This window comes from Gopherus evgoodei, chromosome 8 (genome assembly GCF_007399415.2).
Source record: "Gopherus evgoodei ecotype Sinaloan lineage chromosome 8, rGopEvg1_v1.p, whole genome shotgun sequence".
NCBI lineage: Eukaryota > Metazoa > Chordata > Testudines > Testudinidae > Gopherus > Gopherus evgoodei.
Window position 1 is genome coordinate 104,887,149 of NC_044329.1, and position 20,474 is coordinate 104,907,622.

General features: G+C 41.9%; 1 protein-coding gene across 1 annotated transcript in view; it reads left to right on the top strand.

Annotated features, from left to right (window-relative positions):
* The window catches only part of AGBL4 (ATP/GTP binding protein like 4), a 1,406,381-nt gene that overhangs the window by 757,589 nt on the left and 628,318 nt on the right, over nucleotides 1-20,474 (top strand). The window contains 1 exon segment of the mRNA XM_030571608.1: nucleotides 14,180-14,219. Within this exon segment, the coding sequence (XP_030427468.1) occupies nucleotides 14,180-14,219 (40 nt within the window).

The following is a 20,474-nucleotide window of genomic DNA, read 5'->3' on the forward strand; positions in this document are numbered from 1 at the left end:
ACAGGAGTTACAAACTTAGATCTCCTTGGAACAAGAAACTATAGCTTTAGAAAGTAAAATTAATAATTTAGGATCCAAAGTGCAAGTGAAAGAGGCCCATGTGTTGTGTGTTGAACAGCCACAGGCATGATAAATAAAAATCACAGCTGAAATAACAAGCATGGAAAAAACATCTAGTAATCAGGCAATTCCTTCCAATCTGAGCCACCATTACTCTCATGCTGTGAGTTGTGTGCCTAGAGGAAGTACAGAACACTGTCTTAACCCGTATGTATTTCCTTCTTGAGTTTTTAAATTGTATATATTAAAAAAGAAAAGAAAAAGCCCTTTTTTTCTTTTTATCTGTAACAACTTATAAAAACAACTGCTAGCTGGTCAATATCCTATTACTCTTATAGGTAGATATGCTGTTTCTAATTAAACGTTCATTGAATAGCGTTGACGACCTCCCCCGACAAATGGTGGACTCTCAGTGTTCATAATTACTTTCGCTAATCTATACTTTTTCCTGTCTCAATGCCTTTCCTTTTATTTAGTAATAGTTAATGTTAGACAGACTCCCAATTAAGGAAAGGCTTTGAAATAAACCAAGAAATGATCCCCATCGTGTATAGATTCTTTTCTCTTTGTTAATAGCACTATGTGTGGTTTTTATTGTTTTTTTCCTGTTTCCTGTTTCTTCAAAATAAATAAAAATTCAGAGAGAGCGTTTGTTAGCTCCTGCTGCTTATTTCTCACTTGAAGACAAAATCCTCTGTTTGTGGCATTACAATAATCTCTATAGGCATTCGAGTAATTGATGTTACAAACACAGGATTATGACCATGGCTATGTAATTTACATAATAAAACCCCAAACCATGAAAACCTGTATGGTTTGGTTACCAAAACAAACCTCTTAAATTTTTTAAAGAAAATCTTAGAAGACCAGGGCGCCAATCACAAACATTCAAGCAGCTGCTTTATTATAAAAACATGAGAAACTGCACTGACTTTAGTGGGACTACACATGCTTAATTTAAGTGTGTACATAAGTGTTGGCCCATTGGGGGCCTAGATAGGCATCCCCTTACTCCATTTAGACCTTTAGCATTTCTGGGGAGAAGGCACAGCTGTCTGTTTTTGGATGGTCCAATCCTTATTCATCAATCTTCCATGGGATGCCAGGTAGGCTGCTGCCAACCCCAACCTACGTGAGAACATTCTGGATGGAGGGCAGGTTTAGACAGTTTTGGGTGAGTTTGCTCCAGATTTTCATGTTTGTATGTACCAGATAGACCATATGACATTGTGAACCCTAGTGAGTCAAGCCTGCCAGATCGGGTTCAGTGCAGTGAGCAGGTTTGGCTACCCCCATTATGACTTTGGTGCCAAATATCCTGCAGGAGTAGGTAAACTTTTAGGAAACAAGTTTTTATTGACACACATGCTTGCTTAATAATAGGCACTTACCTTATATAGCATGTTTCATCTTCAAAACACAGGGCTAATATGAAGAAATCTTCACAACGTGCCTGTGGGATTGTACAACTGTGATCTATTTTACAGATGGAGAAATTGAGCATATCAAAAATTAGGTGACCTGCCCAAGGCTATACAAATCAGTGGCAGAGTTGGGACTAGGACTAAGGAATCCCTGCCTCTCTGCCTAATCTCGTAAATTACTTGGCCTCTGGGCATGATTGTAATACAAATGGTAATTAATAACACATGTTTGGGAAGTGACCCGTAGAACATATTTATAATGTATATAAACAGAATTATGTTAAGAGAACACTTTTGATTAATTTTTCAAGAGGCATCAGCGTATCTTTAAGGACTTGCCTGAGTATGAGCACTTTTAAAGCAAATAAGTATACGGAATGTTAACGCTTGTTAGTAACACATTTAAACCATTTCTTATCTGACATATGAGAAGGAGTTCAAGAGAGAGCAACAAAAAATCAGGGACAGGGACAGATTGGCCTCCAACAAAAGATTTAAAAAGCTACATATTTACAGACTGGCTCAGAGATGACTGGAGATTGGGGATGCATATTAATAGTTGTGCACTTTTGAAGGATGTAAACACCAATGAGAGGGAAGGCTTACTTAGCTAAAAACTAACTGTATTTAGGGTAGTACACAGGGCTAGAACTGGGAGTAAGTAATGAGCTGAATGAAAAGTAGGGGAAAATGTTAATTGAACGCCAGGAAAATCTTCCTGACAGTGAGATGTATTAAGCTGTGGAATGATCTCTTAGGGGAGTTTTAGAAGCCCCGTCACTTGACATATTTAAAATGACACTGGACTTAACACTAGAAAATATGCTGTAAGGAACACTCCTACACTGGCAGGAGATAGGCTGGATGATACAACATGGAACATTTTCTTTCACTAACTTCTATGAGGGCTGGTCCACACTACGGGGGGGAAATCGATCTTAGATACGCAACTTCAGCTACGTGAATAACGTAGCTGAAGTCGAATATCTAAGATTGGATTACTCACCCGTCCACACCACGTGGGATCTATGTTCGTGGCTCTCCCTGTCAATTCTGGAACTCCGTTGGGGTTGATGGAGTTCCGGAATCGATATAAGCGCGCTTGGGGATCGATATATCACATCTAGATTAGACACGATATATCAATTCCCGAGCAATCGATTTTAACCCGCCGATACGGCGGGTAGTCTGGACGTGGCCTGAGTATAAACCTCTCTCAGGGCCTGTCGTAGTTCCCGTTACAGTGAATGGAAAGTCCCCTCTTTCCTTCAATGTATTTTTTCTCTGCACTCGCTCGTGCACTTCCCATTGTTGGTGTATTCTATGAAGTTGATTAATATGCCATTTAGTCCCTCAGTACTACAAGCCCTGCTCCTGCATCTGATCAGGATGGATATGGATGGTCTGCCATGGTTCTGCTTGGCACAGCACTCGGCCTGCATTTGTAAGGTGCAGGATATAGCCACTTGTTCACATTTCTTTGCCTGCTGTATGGTTCTCTCTTGTGGTTAGAGAGATCTGTGTTATAATTGTTTTTATTGCTAGTGTGTCAATGAAAACTCACATGCTCCATGTTATTGAGAATGCTCTGTCTATATATATGTAAATAGTTAATAGGAAAGGTGCTGGGAGATGGCACTTGAGAACATGTTGCCTGGTTCTTAAATTTTGTAGGACTAATGAAACTTCTTGTGTGTGCTGCAAATGGCTTCCTTTGTGCAGCTCTTTAAATCAGCTTTCAACACGCCAGTCATGGCAGAAAGCTGTGCATTAGTGCAGAGCTTCTTGTAGTGGGGCCCTAATAACAATGTTGGCAGCACACCACAATTTTGCTTTTCTCATCTGCATTTATTATTAGTCCCTTTAGGAACCCTGATATGGCTAAATGCCAAAGAGATGTCTGCAGAAAACTTAAAGGCTCTTTCCATTTACCCTCAGTTTGCAATAAAATTTCCATTCTTTTTTAATAGATTTGGAACATGGCAGGATCCCAAGAAGCAAGGAGGAGCCTGTTAATAAATATATAGATGCCTAACTGCTGTGTTCTTGAGGAAAATACTTTCCAGGAAAAAAATTATTCTAGTCAATTGTTTGGCAAAGGTTCTAGAAAATAAGAAAAGTGACTCTAAGACCAACACTTTAGTGAAAAAAATACACAGGTGTCAGATATCAAGTTGAAATGGAAAGATAACTAAAGTAGTTTAATGGTTCAGTGCCGTCTTTTATCATGTGGACTTGGTTTTGATTCTAAACCAGAATCGAATTACCAAATATTGCAAAGATCAAATATCTACAGAGGTCACTGTTAAAATGGTTTCAGATGCTCATTATAGCTCTTAATGTGAGTGATAACATATCCAAACCACTTTATAAATGTTCCCACACACCTATATTATCAATAATTGATTCCAGATAGTAGGCTACAGCAGATGCAATTTACCAAGATCCCAGTCAAGTGTCAACAAGATGACTGGTTCATTTTATCGTGATACAATGAAATATTAGTAGCTAATAATAGAGGAAGCAGAAAGTGTGAGCTCTTACTTCATTGTGTGAACAAAAGCCTGTGATTTCGGAATGGAAAGAAAAGATCATTGCTTGGCATCATAATGTGATTTTTTTTAAAAAAAAAAACACCCTAAAATGGTCAGTTTATACAGTTTAAAAGGATTTGAATTAGTACATTTTTTTGGTCACTCTTTAAGTCCAAATTCTGCACTTTGAATAGAAGGAATATACAAATAGAGAAGACCTCACGTGAGAAACTGGACAGAATTTTATTGCAAGAAGATGGAAATAGTCAGTGTAATATTTTTTCCTGGTAGTCTTCATCTTTGGGCATGGCTTTCCTTATTTAAGAGCTCTTCAAAACATTGATGTTCCCTGAACCCTCTTTCAACTGGGCTGTCCAACAGCTTTTGCAAGTTACCCTATATATTCCCAGCAGTTCTTATAGTTAAACCTTATAACTAGAGCTGGGTGGCATTTTTTTAATAAAAGTATTTTTAATAAAAAATTGCCTTTCAAATTATTTTTTTAACAATTTGTTTCATTTCTTTTTTTAATATTTTAATTTAAAACATCACAATATTATAAAAATGATTATAAGTTTGTTGTAGTTCACAGAAAACAAGAAAACAAGAAAATGTCAATAATTTCAACAGACATTTTGATGAACAAATTTTCACTAAAAAATCTAAAAATCCTACAAGTGGGTCTGCTTCACACCATATGAAATAGAAACAACTTCAAAATGTCACGTTCCACTGTTGTTTGATTTTGGGGGGAGGGTTCTTTGGGGTTTTTTGGTTTTCATTTTCTGACCAGTTGTACTTATGACATTTCCACCCTCTTAGTACAGTACTGGATTCTATGTTTGGCGGCATCGAGATACAAACACTTCTACCTCACTCTTCTTCTAGTTGACAGTGTACGATTTGGTATCCCTGTTTCTGGGGGAACAGAAGTAGCTCAGGAGAAGACTACATGACCATCGATATTGGTCTTCCTTCAGTGTCATATCAATTAAAAATATAACATATCTAATATGTTTATCTTTCCACCTTCTCGGTACATGTCACAGTTTTGTAGCATCTAAAAGTTGGTTTTACAAAGTACTGTATACAAATATCAGAGGGGTAGCCATGTTAGTCTGGATCTGTAAAAGCAGCAAAGCATCCTGTGGCACCTTATAGAGTAACAGATGTATTGGAGCATGAGCATCCGACGAAGTGGGTATTCACCCACGAAAGCTCATGCGCCAATACATCTGTTAGTCTATAAGGTGCCACAGGACTCTTCGCTGCTGTATACAAATGTAACAGAGATGCTGCTCCGAGACTTGTATTAAATATAGCTCAGTCTGTCCATTCTATTCTTTGTAGGTTCTTATACCCCCCTTATCACCATAATAGCTGAGTGCCCTCCCGTAGCATGTTTAGCAACAAGTTTATCATTTGCCATGTATGGTTTGCTTGTTCTCTCTTATCCTCTCCCCTGTGCAAGAACTGTGTGTGTAGTGGAGTGTTTTAGTTATGTAGAGTTTTGTTCTGTGTGTAGATATTAGAGAAGGCAGGTTAAAGAAGTGCACCTTGCACATAGAGCGGAAGATAATGAGGTGTGTGATGGTCCCTATGAGTATCTTGTGTGCTTTCCAAATAGTACCTCTCAGACTGTCCGGGGTTTTTGTCCTGAATTTGATCTTTTCGATTGGTTAAAACTTTTGGCTTTATGATAATACCCTGCAACAATTTACAAACACACTAACTTGTCCACTCATTAGAGTAAGAAAGGAATATCGAAATTTTAGGCCCCAATCCTGCAAACATGTAAGCACTTCTTGCAGGTGAATAGACACGCTGGCTGTTTAGATGGGACGATTCACGTGTACCAAGCTGAGCGCGCACTCTGTTGGCCGAATCAGGCCCTTTCTTCACAAAAAGTTCCAGGATGGTGCAAAAATAGCATGGTTCTGCAAAGCCTCTGAAATAATGAAAGAATGCACTTGATTTCAGTTTACACTTTCTCACGTATAGTAAATTGAAGATAATCAAGAAAGACTCCTGTTCAGGTCACATAAAAATCAGATGGAAGAGGTCAGTAGGAGAGTCTGAATGAGGTGAAATATATTTAGGGAGATAATAACTCCTAAATTGTTGCTTTGAGAGCTGGTGGAGTATGGGCATAGGAGCTAGTGGCTGTAGTGCAGGGACGGGCAAACTTTTTGGCCTAAGGTCCACATTGGGTTTCATAAATTGTATGGAGGGCCGGTTAGGGGAAGGGGTTGTGGCCTGGCCCCCACCTCCTATCTTCCCCCTCTGGGACTCCTGCCCCATCCAACCCCCCCCCTTCCCTGATGCTCCCCCGGACCTTTGATCCATCCATACACCCCGGCTCCCTGTCCCCTGACAGCCTCTGGACCCCTGCTGCCCCATCTAACCCCTCCTCTCATTCCTGATGCCGCCCTCGGGACTCCTGCCCCATCCAACCACCCCTTCTCCCTGTCCCATGACTGCCCTGGAACCCCTGCCCCGACTGCCCCATTGCCCCATCCAACCCCCCCTCCTTCCTGACTGCCCCCTGGGACCTCTGCCCCCATTCAACTGCCTGTTTCCCCCCGATCGTCATCCACCCCCACACCCCCTGACCACCACTGCGAACTCCCCTGCCCTCTATCCAACCCTCCCATCTCCCTGCCCCTTTACCACACTGCCTGGAGCACCGGTGGCTGGTGGTGCTACAGCCGCGCCACCTAGCTGGAGCCAGGCCACGCCGACACCGATCCCCTCACCACCGCGCAGCACAGAGCACCAAGTCAGGCTGGCTCTGCAGCTGTGCTGCCCCAGAAGCTCACAGCCCCACCACCCAGAGCATTACATCGGCCACGGAGCGAGCGAGCTGAGGCTGCAGGGGAGGGGGAACAGCAGGGGAGGGGCCGGGGCTAGCCTTCCGGGCCAGGAGCTCAGGGGCCAGGCAGGACGGTCCCACAGGCTGGATATGGCCCGTGGGCCATAGTTTGCCCTGTTGTAGTGCCTGATCCTTGTTGGAGGGAGGCATTATGTGTACAGAATGCTCAGGCAGGCAATAGTGGTTATTAGGGAAATCAAACTCAGCATCGCCACCTACTGTACTGTTTTTAAAGCCTGTGCTGCCCTTAGCTCCAGACTCTGCACATAAGATGGCAATGAGAGAAGTGGGTTCATTCTAGACCTCTGCTCTACCCAGAGATGTCTCCTACAGGCCAGGGAGCCTTACAAACAGCTGGAAAGCTAGAGAATCTCAGACAGTACAGAGCTAGTGCATCTGCCTCTATGTCACCAGCATCTCCAGCATAATGGTCATGTTGGATGGCAGGGACAGGGAGATGGTGTTCTGAGCAAGAAGGGGGAAGAATCATGGGGCCTTCTGGCTCATGGCTGGCCCAGGATGGCAGGAATGAAAAGGGGGCTTTGAATTACCTTTCCCTTTCATGCTCTTCAGTGTGCTAAGTGTACCTTGGCACCACTAAGGTTCTGGCCAATGAAATCTAGATCCATTTGGAATTGGATACAATTAGATTCATTTCTATATATAAAGAAAATTCTCAATTGCTAAAGAAGCAATTCAGTCTATCTCATGGGACATCTTTACATCTGGCTTCTTTTTGCTAATCTGAAGATAAGAGAGTCAAAGCTTGCATAGTGCATTTCACACCTGTATATGAGGTTGGACACTTTGAGAACAACTTGCAGATGATCTAAATTTAAAGTAATTTGTGAATTGACACAAAAATTATTTCTTTTAAATTTCCCAATTTAATTGAGGTGCAAATTAAATGAAACTGTAAACATGTAAAAAGGCATCAGTGTGAGGGAAGAAAAGAAATTGCTCAGAAAGTGAGTTACTAGAAGAAAAGTTAGGAAACCGTCTGGCGGAAGTTGTAGACTCTACATTACTGTAGACGGGTTCCGCTGGGGCTCGACCCTCCCTGAGGGGGAGGGGAGCCACACCGGCCTCACTTTCTTCCCTGCAATTACAATCCGCTCTGGCCTTTCGGCAGGTCAGAGCAGTGGCAAAGTCAAAAGGGGCCCAGCCCTTGGTTCGGGCGGGGCACCAAACACAGTAACAAGCAGCTCTGGCCCTTTGGAGCGGGGCAGAGCAGTGGCAGAGTCAAAAGGGGCCCAGCCCTTGGTTCGGGCAGGGCACCAAACACAGTAACAAGCAGCTCAGGCCCTTTGGAGCGGGGCAGAGCAGTGGCAGAATCAAAAGGGGCCCAGCCCTTGGTTCGGGCGGGGCACCAAACACAGTAACAAGCAGCTCTGGCCCTTTGGAGCGGGGCAGAGCAGTGGCAGAGTCAAAAGGGGCCCAGCCCTTGGTTCGGGCAGGGCACCAAACACAGTAACAAGCAGCTCAGGCCCTTTGGAGCGGGGCAGAGCCATGGCAGAGTCAAAAGGGGCCCTGGTAGCGGCTGTCACTGCTAACAGTGGTCAGTGGGGTCCTGACCGCAACACAGACATGGGCAAAGGTAGCTCCGCAGCCTGACTGAAGTCAGCTGCCCCCGGGCTACTTCCTAGTTCCCCCTCTACTCCTACCTGGTCCGTGGCCTCTGTTCCGGAGACGTCCAGGACCATCGGTTCCTCCCAATCCAGGCTGGGCGGCAGGTCCGGTAAGGTTTCGGGGAATGTGGGCCAAGCCTGGTCTGGCGGCTCCTCGTCGTAGTAGGGGCGAAGCAGTTCTGGCGGCTCCTCGTCGTAGTAGGGCCGAGGCAGCTCTGGCGGCTCCTGGTCCCTGCCTCTGGCTCAGGCAGCCTCCCAGTCAGGAGCGTCGGCGGGCACGTCTGCTCCTGCCGGTGGCCGAGCCGCAACTGAAGGCTGGGGCCCGGCTTTTATTCTTCCGGGTCGCCGCCTGACCCTCTGAGGGGCGGGACTTCCGCCCAGTGGCCCCGCCCCCATGGATGACTGATAGGGCTCGACCCTCCCTGAGGGGGAGGGGAGCCACACCGCCTCGCTACAATTACCAAGAAATGTAACAGTCTTCCAAGCTTAGTAATGGTCTTCCAAGTTTAGTAATGGAAGCTCTATAGCTGGATATATCCAAATGGTTAGAAATAATCACTTATGTCTGTGCAGCAGGGACCATTCTGTACTTTTCAAGGGATTAGATTGGATCACAAACCAGGTCTTTTCAACTCATTCTCTGAAGTAGCATTTATTCTTGATGCCTCATAGATTAACATTTGTTAAATGAGTTAATGCTTAATTTATTAACGATTTGCCTTCCATGTGTTTAAATATGATTTATTACTCTTTATCAATGTTTATTGCGTTTATTAATGATTTATGTTAATTTTATGCAAGTTAATGTGATTAATTGATAGAATTCAGGGCCAGATGCCCTGCAGGGTCTGTGCCTCTGAACAGACCAAAGATAGAAAAGTCCACAATATGGGAAGCTGTTGTGTTTCAAATTGGCCACAACCTCCCCTTTGCCCTGGGGCCAGCATGGTCAAAATAGTGGGTTGTGTTCTTTCGGGACAGGCAAGGTTAGGCCAGTGAAGGATGTGCTGACTCAGTACAACCTCTGAGGGGCTCTTATCAGGCTGATAAAGAATATAACAGATGCCCTCCAAGTGTGGAACTACTGGCAGCAGGGTTGTGGGGAAGGGAATTCCTCCAGTCCCTGGGCCCTGGCTGGTGCAAAGAGGTGCAATTTGCACATCTCAGTGCTAGAGGGGAGTGAGCCTGGCCCCACAGCTGCGATGATTCTGACATGATTACTGAATTAATCTTTGAGAAATTTGGGAAATCCCTTGTTAATTTAGTTGCCTTCAGAATTATTTATAAATTAAATCATTAACTGAAAATATTAAACATTAAAAATAGTAACTTTTTCTTTTGGGTTACTAGTTTGATAACATCAAGCTGGACCACGGGAGGGTGGAGTTGCGGAGGGCCTGGCCTTGGAAATCTGGAAACACAGCAAAAGTTTGGAGCCATGCTTGCATCTGCAGGGGATGATTTTCTGTATGTTCTACAAGCACAGTTTAGGAACATGTCTCCTTTCCTTGGGTACAGGACCGGCTCCACAGTTTTTGCCGCCCCAAGCAGCGCACCGAATTGCCGCCGCGGACGGCGGGGGCAGTCCGTGTGCCCTTAGGGCAGCAGGCATGTTTCCGTGACGGCAGCAATTTGGCGGCAGCTTCTATGTTTAGCTGAAACCGCCGCAGACAGCTAAATATAGAAGCTGCTGCCAAATTGCTGCCACCGCGGAAATGCACGTGTTGCTCTAAGGGCACACAGACTGCCCCCGCCATCCGTGGGGGCAATTCGGTGTGCTGCTCGGAGCAAAACAACAGGGACTGCCACCCCTTGAAGACTGATGCCCCAAGCACGAACTTGGAATGCTGGTGCCTGGAGCTGGCCCTGCTTGGGTATATATATATATGAAGATTAGCTATATATGCAAACTTTCACTTTAGAGCAAATTCTGGCTATCCCACCTAGAGGCCCTGTGTGGAGGGGGCAGAGAGAGCCCATTCAGCGTCCCTATATTAGTACAGGCAGCAACTCTAGGGCTGCTGCCTGTAGTCCTTAGCCAAGAGTCTGGCTGCTGAATCTCAAATCTTTTGGAGCAGTTCGTTCCTAGAAGTGAAATGTCAGTGCATTATCCCACTGGTTCACTGGAAGTCAATGGGACTACCCATGCTTAAAAATAAGCACATATACAAATGTTTGCAAGATCGGGGCCTAATTTTGTTGCATTCTGGACCAGTCCTCAGCCAATGTTCAGATGGAGCTATAACAGATTTCATCAACTGAGGTTCTGGCCTATGATTATTTTCCACATTATTGAACCTACCCTATAAGATACTGTTTTCTTGCAATAACAAATTGTTATTCTTTTGTGTATTTTATTATTTGTCTATGTTGCCAAGGGGCTCAGATAAGAAGCAAGGCCCAAATTGTGGTAAATGCTATACAAACACTTAAATGCTCTGCAGTTTGCCTTCATTGTGCTTTGTATAACCTGACCTTCTTCTATTGCCAACTTTTTTTCCAATATGGCTGTTTTTACAGATGGTCATAGAATCATAGAACCGGGAGGGACCTTGAGAGGTCATCTAGTCCAGTCCCCTGCACTCATGGCAGGACTCATTATCTAGACCATTCCTGACAGGTATTTGTCCAACCTGCTCTTAAATATCTCTAATGATGGAGATTCTACAGCCTCCCTAGGCAATTTATCCCAGAGCTTAACCACCCTGACAGCTAGGAAGTTTTTTCTAATGTCCAACCTAAACCTCCCTTTTTGCAATTTAAGACCATTGCTTCTTGTCCTGTCCTGAGAGGTTAAGAAATTTTTTTTTCTTCCTTCTCCTTGTAACAACCTTTTACATACTTGAAAACTGTTATCGTGTTCCCTCTGAGTCTTCTCTGTTCCAGACTGAACAAAACCAGTTTTTTCAATCTTCCCTCATAGGTCATGTTTTCTAGACCTTTAATCATTTTTGTTGCTCTTCTCTGGACTCTCTCCAATTTGTTCACGTCCTTCCTGAAATGTGGTGACCAGAACTGGTCACAATACTCCAGTTGAGGCCTAATCAGAGCGGAGTAGCGTGGAAGAATTACTTCTTGTGTCTTACAACACTCCTGCTAATATATCCCAGAATGATGTTCACTTTTTTTGCAACAGTGTTACAATGCTGACTCATATTTAGCTTGTGGTCCATTATGACCCCCAGATCCCTTTCTGCAGTGCTCCTTCCTAGGCAGTCATTTCCCATTTTCTATGTGTGCAACTGACTGTTCCTTCCTAAGTGGAGTACTTTGCATTTGTCCTTACTGAATTTCATCCTATTTATTTCAGACCATTTCTCCAGTTTGTCCAGATCATTTTGAATTTTAATCCTATCCTCCAGATCACTTGCAACCCCTCCCAGCGTGGTATAATCCACAACCTTTATAAGCGTACTCTCTGTACCATTATCTAAATCATTGATGAAGACATTGAACAGAACCAGACCCAGAACTGATCTCTGTGGGACCCCACTCATTATACCCTTCCAGCATGACAGTGAACCACTGATAATTACGCTCTGGGAATGGTTTTCCAACCAGTTTTGCACCCTCCTTATAGTAGCTTCATCTAGGCTGCATTTCCCTAGTTTATTTATGAGACAGTCATGTGGGACAGTATCAAAAGTTTTACTAAAATCAAGATATACCATGTCTATTGCTTCCCCCCTATCCACAAGGCTTGTTACCCTGTCAAAGAAAGCTATCAGGTTAGTTTGACACGATTTGTTGTTGACAAATCCATGCTGACTGTTACTTATCACCTTATTATCTTCTAGATGTTTGCAAATTCATTGCTTAATTATTTTGTCCATTATCTTTCTGGGTACAGAAATTAAGCTGACTGGTCTGTAATTCCCCAGGTTGTCCATATTTCCCTTTTTATAGATGGGCACCATATTTGCCCTTTTCCCCTCATTTTTGTATACGGCTGACCATTCCTTTTTTAACTTGGCTATTTACTATACATTTTGAGTTCAAATTGCATTAAACAAGCATAAGCAATGCTGTTGGCCATGTGGCTGCTAAAACAATTTGCTAGTGGCAAATTGTAGCTTCATAGAAATACAGCTCAGGGTTTAGGCCTATATCAAATATAACTCCCAATCAGAGTACTTTCTTCATATACACTTAGGGATCGATTGAGCCATTTAGGCACAGCCTTGCATGGGAGAAGTGAACCCATTGCTACACACCTTCAGATACAGTAGCTTTACTATGATGCTTCCTGTATGCCCACAAAAGATATGGCAAATGCAGACCCTGTAGTCCCTGGAAAGTAGCGTACAACTATGCCTGAGATTTAGGGAGGTTACGTAAGTCAGGGAAAGGTTCTTTCACCACTCCCACCACTATCCTGGCACATCAGTTTAAGGATAGGGCACAATCTGGTCCTTGGTGTTTATAATAAAGTGACCAAGATAAGTCATATTTCTCATGCATATATGGGAATGTATATTCAGAATTGTCAGTACTAGGAATACAAGTGAAACTGTACCTAACAACAGCTTTTACACTATACAAAAGAGTTAAAACACATAAGTAGGCCATAAACACACAACACAAAGAGAATGATACAGAAGATTACAGCGCTGATGCTACAGCCTGACACCCATGCCAACTGTGGACTCGATCCCAGAGTCCTGTACAGACAAAGCATCCAGTGCACTCAGTTGTCCATTGGTATAAATGGGCATACGACTCAAGGAAGTTCAGTGAAGGCGAACAGCAGTTATGTGCCCATTGACTTCAGTCAGTAGTGTTTTGCCTGCATAGAGACTGCAAGTTTGGGCACTCTGAAGGGGAAGGTCTTTAATCAGTAAGACTTTCTAGAGAAGAATAACCACTGTAGGATCACTGACACATAGTTTCCTCCTCAAGGACTTTCACCTGTCACCCGAAGAATAGAGAGAGTGTAATGATGTGAATTAGATTAGAAAAGGATCAATAGCCCTGACAATAAATGAAAGTAACACAGACATTATTGAGGAGATTAGGAGAGAGAAATTAAACTGGACAGTATATACTGTGATGCCAGCTAGACACACAAGTGTTAGCCATAGAGAGTTTTAGAGGAATGACAACTATTAGAAAGTGCAAGGAAAAAATAGACAATAATAAAATCCACCAGTGAGAACATAAGAACAGCCGTACTGGGTCAGACCAAAGGTCCATCTAGCCCAGTATCCTGTCTACCGACAGTGGCCAATGCCAGAGGGAGTGAACCTAACAAATAATGATCAAGTGATCTCTCTCTCCTGCCAACCATCTCCACCCTCTGACAAACAGAGGCTAGGGACACCATTCCTTACCCATCCTGGCTAATAGCCTTGCTCCTTCTCTATGAATTCAACGATCCCTTACATTTGAAGCAGCTAGTTCAAAATACACATGGACGCACACATTTGGACTTTTATCCAAAAACCCAATTCAGAAATGTAAATAAAGCTGCCCTGAAGGGACTGACTAGATTTCTTTCCTTAGTCAGAAGGTACATATGGCTCCCATCCAAAATAGTTGTTCTGAGCCGTGTAACTTGTAATTTATTCCAGTGTAAATGTCAGAACACTTTCTTTGCATGTCTAAGATGACCCACTGAAATTAGTCCCCCTTTAACAATTCCTTTTATAATTTGCTTTTCAGCAACAACGGCAACTTGACCTGCTGACTATAACCAACCCTGGTGAGTAAGCTACGAGGCTCAGCTTTTATCTTTTCTTAAAGAGACGGTTGTCTAAATGTGTTTTTTTCCCCCTGCCTCTGGCATGCAAAATGAAAAACACTGTTCCCCAGAAAAGCTTTAACATAATAACAAGTGACAGCTATATTGTGCTTGGCAAAGCCCCGGGTAGTTATCCGTTCACAGAGCTGCCTCTTCAGACCTTTACTCTATGAATTTGAGTGCTGATATTTCTTTAAGCCTCCTGGGGTTACAGTTAGTGGTATGTCTGCAGGATAGATGCCCTAGAATTCACAATGTATGTTCAAGTATCACAGAAATGTAAGTTTTACTCTCTTCAGTGCTAAATACCTTTCAGGAGTGTAAAGAGTCAGTGGCTTTCAGCGTGCACTCTTGGAGAGAAAATGTGCAGTTCTGAAGAACCTTAAAGTAAATGAGTTCGGAAATATCTAGGTAAAAATAAAACACTTTTAAAACAGTCTTCTCAATCATGACTTTTGTTACTTGTCTGCAAAGGAAAATTCCCCAAATGTGTTATGGGTTGAATTTCTGATCACTAGTCATGAAAGTAGTTTCATATCTCTCGCAGGGTGTTTTTCAAAGGTGGCACTGTTGGGATTGAAATGCAGGCCAGATGACTGAGATTTCTCTTTGATCTAAACTCTTGTTCAGTTTCTTCAGTAAGACTGGCTCAATTTCTTTTCATTAGCTCTCCTAGAGGTCTACTGTCAACCAGCAACAGAGAAACACTACACAGAGTTGGTACTAGCTTTGGTAACCAGCATTTTTCTGTCCCTCAGCTCTAAATGCATCTTTATCTTTTTGTCTGGCGTTAACAGGGAATATGTTAGCAAAGTGAGCAGGTGTAATGGGACAGTGGGCAAAATGCGACACATTTTGGTTGGATAACAATTTTGCATCAATAATTCTTCCAACACTGTAAATGTAGATATCTGTGACATGACTTCTCCTTCACTAACCTTGTTCAAATAGTAATCATTAAAAAAGGAGAAGAAGAAACACTTTGTTGGGACAGATGTTTGAGGCTACTGGCAATTGCATCACATTTTTGCATGTTCATTTTTCATACAGTTTGCAATTATGTTAATATATGCTTAGGGCACTTGCTGATAAAAGCAACAATACAGTGAGAAAGAGCCATTGTCACCACTCTGACTACAAATTCAAGGGCAAATATGACTCATTTTCCCATATTTTGTATCTTCAATGTCCCCTGTTTCTAAAGGAAAAAAGAAAAGAAAAAAAAATCCCTGAAGGTCATAATCAGAATAAACACTCAGATTTTGGATAAAGTTACTGAAGTCTACAGCCTTTTTTATAGGAGAAAAGGAGGGTTGAGGGGGAAAAAAATCACTTAAATGTGAGACATTTGTTCAAATTGTATTTATGATACCTTCTTTACTGTGATGACTGATGTAATGTTCACTGGAGCAATAAAAGAGTTGATTAAGTTGAGTTTGTGCATAGATGTGATTACAGTAAGTATCTAGCACTTCAGATCTTTCAGTTCTGCACAACAACATAGCAATTAGTTAGAAGAATCAGCATAGGCACATATTAAGACAGTTTCCACTGATTATGTAGGTAGACATGCTGTGTTCCAAAAAAAAGACTTCCTTGCCAGACATTTTTCAAGATGTGCATTTTTTTTATTTTTGTGTGTTGATAGCCAGAGTTTGGCTGCTTAATAAGTTTGAACTCATTTTCAAAAGGGCTGAGCATCCTCAGGCCAAACTTATTTAGGAGTCTTAACATTTGGATTTTCTAAAGAGTTTGAGGGAGTTAGGCATTCAGCTCTTTTTAGGATCCTGTGAAAAATCCCAATGTAAATATAGGTTTAGGAGTCTAACTTCAGGTCATACAGGTTTCATAATCTTAGCCTTGGGAATTATTTATGTTTAGATATTGTTACTTTTTATATTTTCATTTTGGAGGACTGTCTTTATGATTTGTTAGCAATGGACTGTTTTTACAGAGACATGATACAGCTTATGTCTGAGTACTTTGGGTGGTCTGATTTAGGGGCTGAACAGTTTGTTTTCAACTGCCATTTCTCTGGAAATTCTTTAAGTTTTCCGTCCTGTGTAAAGGCAGGTAGCCTCCTGTACAGTCAGGGCCAGCTCCAGTGTTTTTGCCGCCCCAAGTGGCAAAACAAACAAACAAAAAAAGCCGCGATCGACGGCACTTCGGCAGGAGCTCTACCACCACCGCTTTATTCTCCCCCGGACGTGTCGCCCATCTTCGTTGGCTGCCCCAAGCACCTGCTTGCTGTGCTGGTGCCTGGAGCCGGCCCTGTGTACAGTGGATGTCACTCTCCTAGTTTTGTCTACAATAGGAAAATCCCCTATAGCTTGACAATATCTGTCAGCAATGATGCATTTCTGGCATCGTCTAACTACAGGTACAAAGCAGGACAAAGTGAATTCAGTACCACTTCAGAAACCATGGTGGCCTTCGTAAACTGCACACCTGTCATGAGATAACATTAGAGAGACAAGGTAGGTGAGGTAATATCTTTTATTGGACCAACTTCTGTTGGTGAGAGAGAAGCTTTTGAGCTACAGAGAGCTGTTCTTCAAGTCTAGGAAATGTATTCAGAATGTCACAATTAAATACAGGGTGGAACAGCTTGTTCACTATCAGTAGTTAACACATATTTCAAGGAATCATTCAAGTTGAAGTAGCCCGTTAACACCTCTCCAGCCAGAAGGGGGAAAGGGAGAAAGAAAGCTGGGGGTGGGAGGGACGACTTAGTTGGGTTATAGATTGTTGTGATAAGCCATAAATCCAGTATCTCTATTCAGTCCACGATTCTTAATATCTAGCAAAATTATGAATTATGGCTCATCTTTTGGAAGTGTTGTGCAGGTTTCCTTTGAGGATGAGGACTGAGAGGTCAGATACAGAGTGATCGTTTTGTAATCTGTTCCACCTTGTATTTAGTGGTGACATCCTGAGTACATTTCTCAGATCTGAAGACGTGCTCTCTAGAAAGTTTCTCATCAGCAGAAATTGGTCCAGTATAAGGTATTACCTCATCTGCCGTATCCTTCTAATATCCTGGGACCGACATGGCTACAACAACATTGCATACAACGTGAGGTAACATTCTCTCTCTCTCTCTCTCTCTCTCTCTCTCTCTCTCTCTCTCTCTCTCTCTCACACACACACACACACACACACACACACACACACACACACACACACACAGACCCCTACCTGTTACCTGAGTTTTTAGTCACTTAGGTGTTGAAGAACCCTGCTGGCTGTAACTGTATTTTTTTTCAAGACCTTCTGTGCATTCCCACTCATTTTGAAAAGATGCTGAACCCTTTCATTCTGGTCTGCACTTGCAATCAAACCATATTCAGAGTTGGATCAACTGCACCCACTGGTGGCAACAAATATCAACAACTGATAGTTTTCCTAAAGTAGAGAAGGCTATTGATGGGCATGGTTGCAAGATAACATCATGTCATTGATATTCGCATATCAGTATTTAAGGGAATTTAAGCTGCACCTCCTTCATATTAGGTAACTAAAAGAAAGAGTAAGTTAAATTAGTAAATGTTGTTGCTACACTCCTTTCTTTTGCCCCTTGGCATTTGAGTTACAAATGGGTTCTCAAGACCTCAGTGACTAAAAATTCAGATAATAATCCAAGAGCTGTCCCAGGAATCTTAATTTTATGTCATGACAGATGTACCATTCAAAAAGGTCACTGCTGTAAAATGATTCAACAGAGCTTAAGTGTTGTCTTAAGTATTGTCCGTCTTTTATTGTTAGTATCACCTTAATCTGCAGTTATTTTGAACTCACATTGTGGTGCTGCCCAGACATTGTCTGTCTTGCACTCACAGTGCTCCAGACGGCCTGCACACAATAAGCAAAGTGTATAGTGTTGCTGTAGACTAGGACAAGCAGGTGTGGTGAAACTATATTGCTGAGTCCTTGACAGACCAACCATCTCCTGTGACTTTCCTGGCTATGACAGAGAAACTGTTCTGCAGACAACGTATTTTTTTTAAGGCTCTAGTAGTGATGAAAACCTTAGTTTTGACTTAAAAGTAGATTTGTAAGTCATTTGTCCCTAACATGGATTGAGTGTATTCTGGAAAAGTAGTGATGGAGGAAATGTTGGGATTGAAAAATTGGTACTGTACATGTACAGAAATTAAATATTGTCTGAGACATGTATGTATACGGCTGTGGATCACATTTCAAAGTCTCTACAGAAGTGGTTCAGGAAATGTTCCACCGGATGCTGAAAAGCATAAGAAGCTGTTCTACAGGTGGTGTAGGCTTCGTTGGGTGCCGGATCTCCTTGATGTGACTGACACTCACTTATCAGTATTTAAAGGAATTCAAGTTGCACTTCCTTATATGTTGAGTGGCTCAAAGAAAGAGTAAGTTAAATTAGTAAATATTGCTACACTCCTTTCTTCTGCCCCTTGGCCTGTGAGTTACACCATCTTAGACTCTGTAAAACTCTATGCGATTCAGTGAGTCAAATTCAGACATGACGTGTAAAGTAGGGAGGGGAAAGAAGTTAAGCATTCATAAATGGGTGTGTGTCTAGAGTGAGTCCAAGTTGAAATAACATAAACTTTTGTGAGAGGAGGGGCTTAAAGAGGTGAAATTTCACCAGTGTATATTTATTTCCTTTAGATTTACTTAGCTTTACCTCTGCATTTCATCTGAAGCACTCCCTGAACAATTTTTGGTAGACTCAAACTTTAGGGCCAGTGCTTCCACTGGCATAAATTAGCCTAACTTCACAATGAAGATAAGCTGATTTACACCAGCTGAAGGATCTACCCTTCGTTTCTAGCTGGCTGTCCGTGGTTTTGTGAATACTCGCTATGTTACAGTATCATTCAGGAAGGTGAGTTCAACTCCCACTGCATTTTTGTTAAATTATTGATAGTGTAAATGGAAGTGTGATTGAACCCACTGGCTTTAAAATTGGCTAAGATGTTAGATTGCCCAGGAACCTCCAACACAAATACTCCTTTGAAATTCCTTTTGATTCAGTCTTCTTCGGGGCTTGATCCTTTCCTACCACCCTCTCGACTGCAAATTTAAAATAAACTTTTCTTGAAATCAGTGCACTGTCAGGAGACATTCATCGGCACTGGAGGTGTACGTTTCCCAGATGTATATAAAACTCACTCCATTTGGCAGCAGTATATTGAATACATTTAGAAAACATGGGGTAATTGAATGTCCCTCAGTGCCCAGCTTGTCTACAATGGCGAATATAGAATGTTTTAAGTCTCTTTCATTTCCATTTTAAGAGAAAAATAAAGTAAGAGCTAAATCCTTCGTTCATTAGCCATGATTTACTTAGATTTTTCTCAGAGCACATTAGGAGTTTACACCCTATACCAGAGTAAAAAAATATATAAATTTTAATATAAAGTTATATATAAAGTTAAGGGCTACAGGACCTGATCCTAAAACTGTAGTGGTTTCTGAGCATGTCCTTACTTGTAAAGTTTTGTACTTGTAGGAAAGAAAGACGGCTTGATTTTAAAAAATATTTACCAGACTGAACTTTATGGAGCTAAACCCTATCATTTAAAATATTCCTTCCCCTGTAATATCTCCTGTGCTGTGCTTTAAAAATGTCTCAATTTCATTAATTTGTGATATACTGAATTCTTGTAAGGTGGCTTTCGTTTCCTCCATACATATTTTACCACTTTAAATCATAGATATAGGACTGTTGCCTAATTAATTTTCTCTGGTGAGAAAAATATATTTCTACTTTCCTTCCATGAACAAAGTGATATGTGGGATTGACTGTACTTTTTTGCTGATTAAGTGTTACATTTCCACGCACCATTGCTTATGAGACTCCCTAGTAAAATTAGAGGAAGAGAAAAAGAGCTTTAAAATATGATTTTGAAAGTTATTTAAGAATAAGCTCAACTACTGAACGCCCCCTGCAAGACATTTCCACTACCTTCCTGAATATTCTGACAATCTACTTCTTTCTAATTGAAGCATGAAAATAATATGAACTTGAAGTCATGAAGCTATAATACACCTATTAGTAAAAATGATACAGGGTAATAAAATGTGACAGAATGTTGTTCACTGTTGAAAGCCATGCACTAACTATTCTTGATAGTCCATGCTAATTAATACTACATTGATTTTGATCAAAGTACATGTCAAGGGATACTGGCTGAGTTTTCAAGCAGCCTAACATAATTACAGTTCATGTTTGTG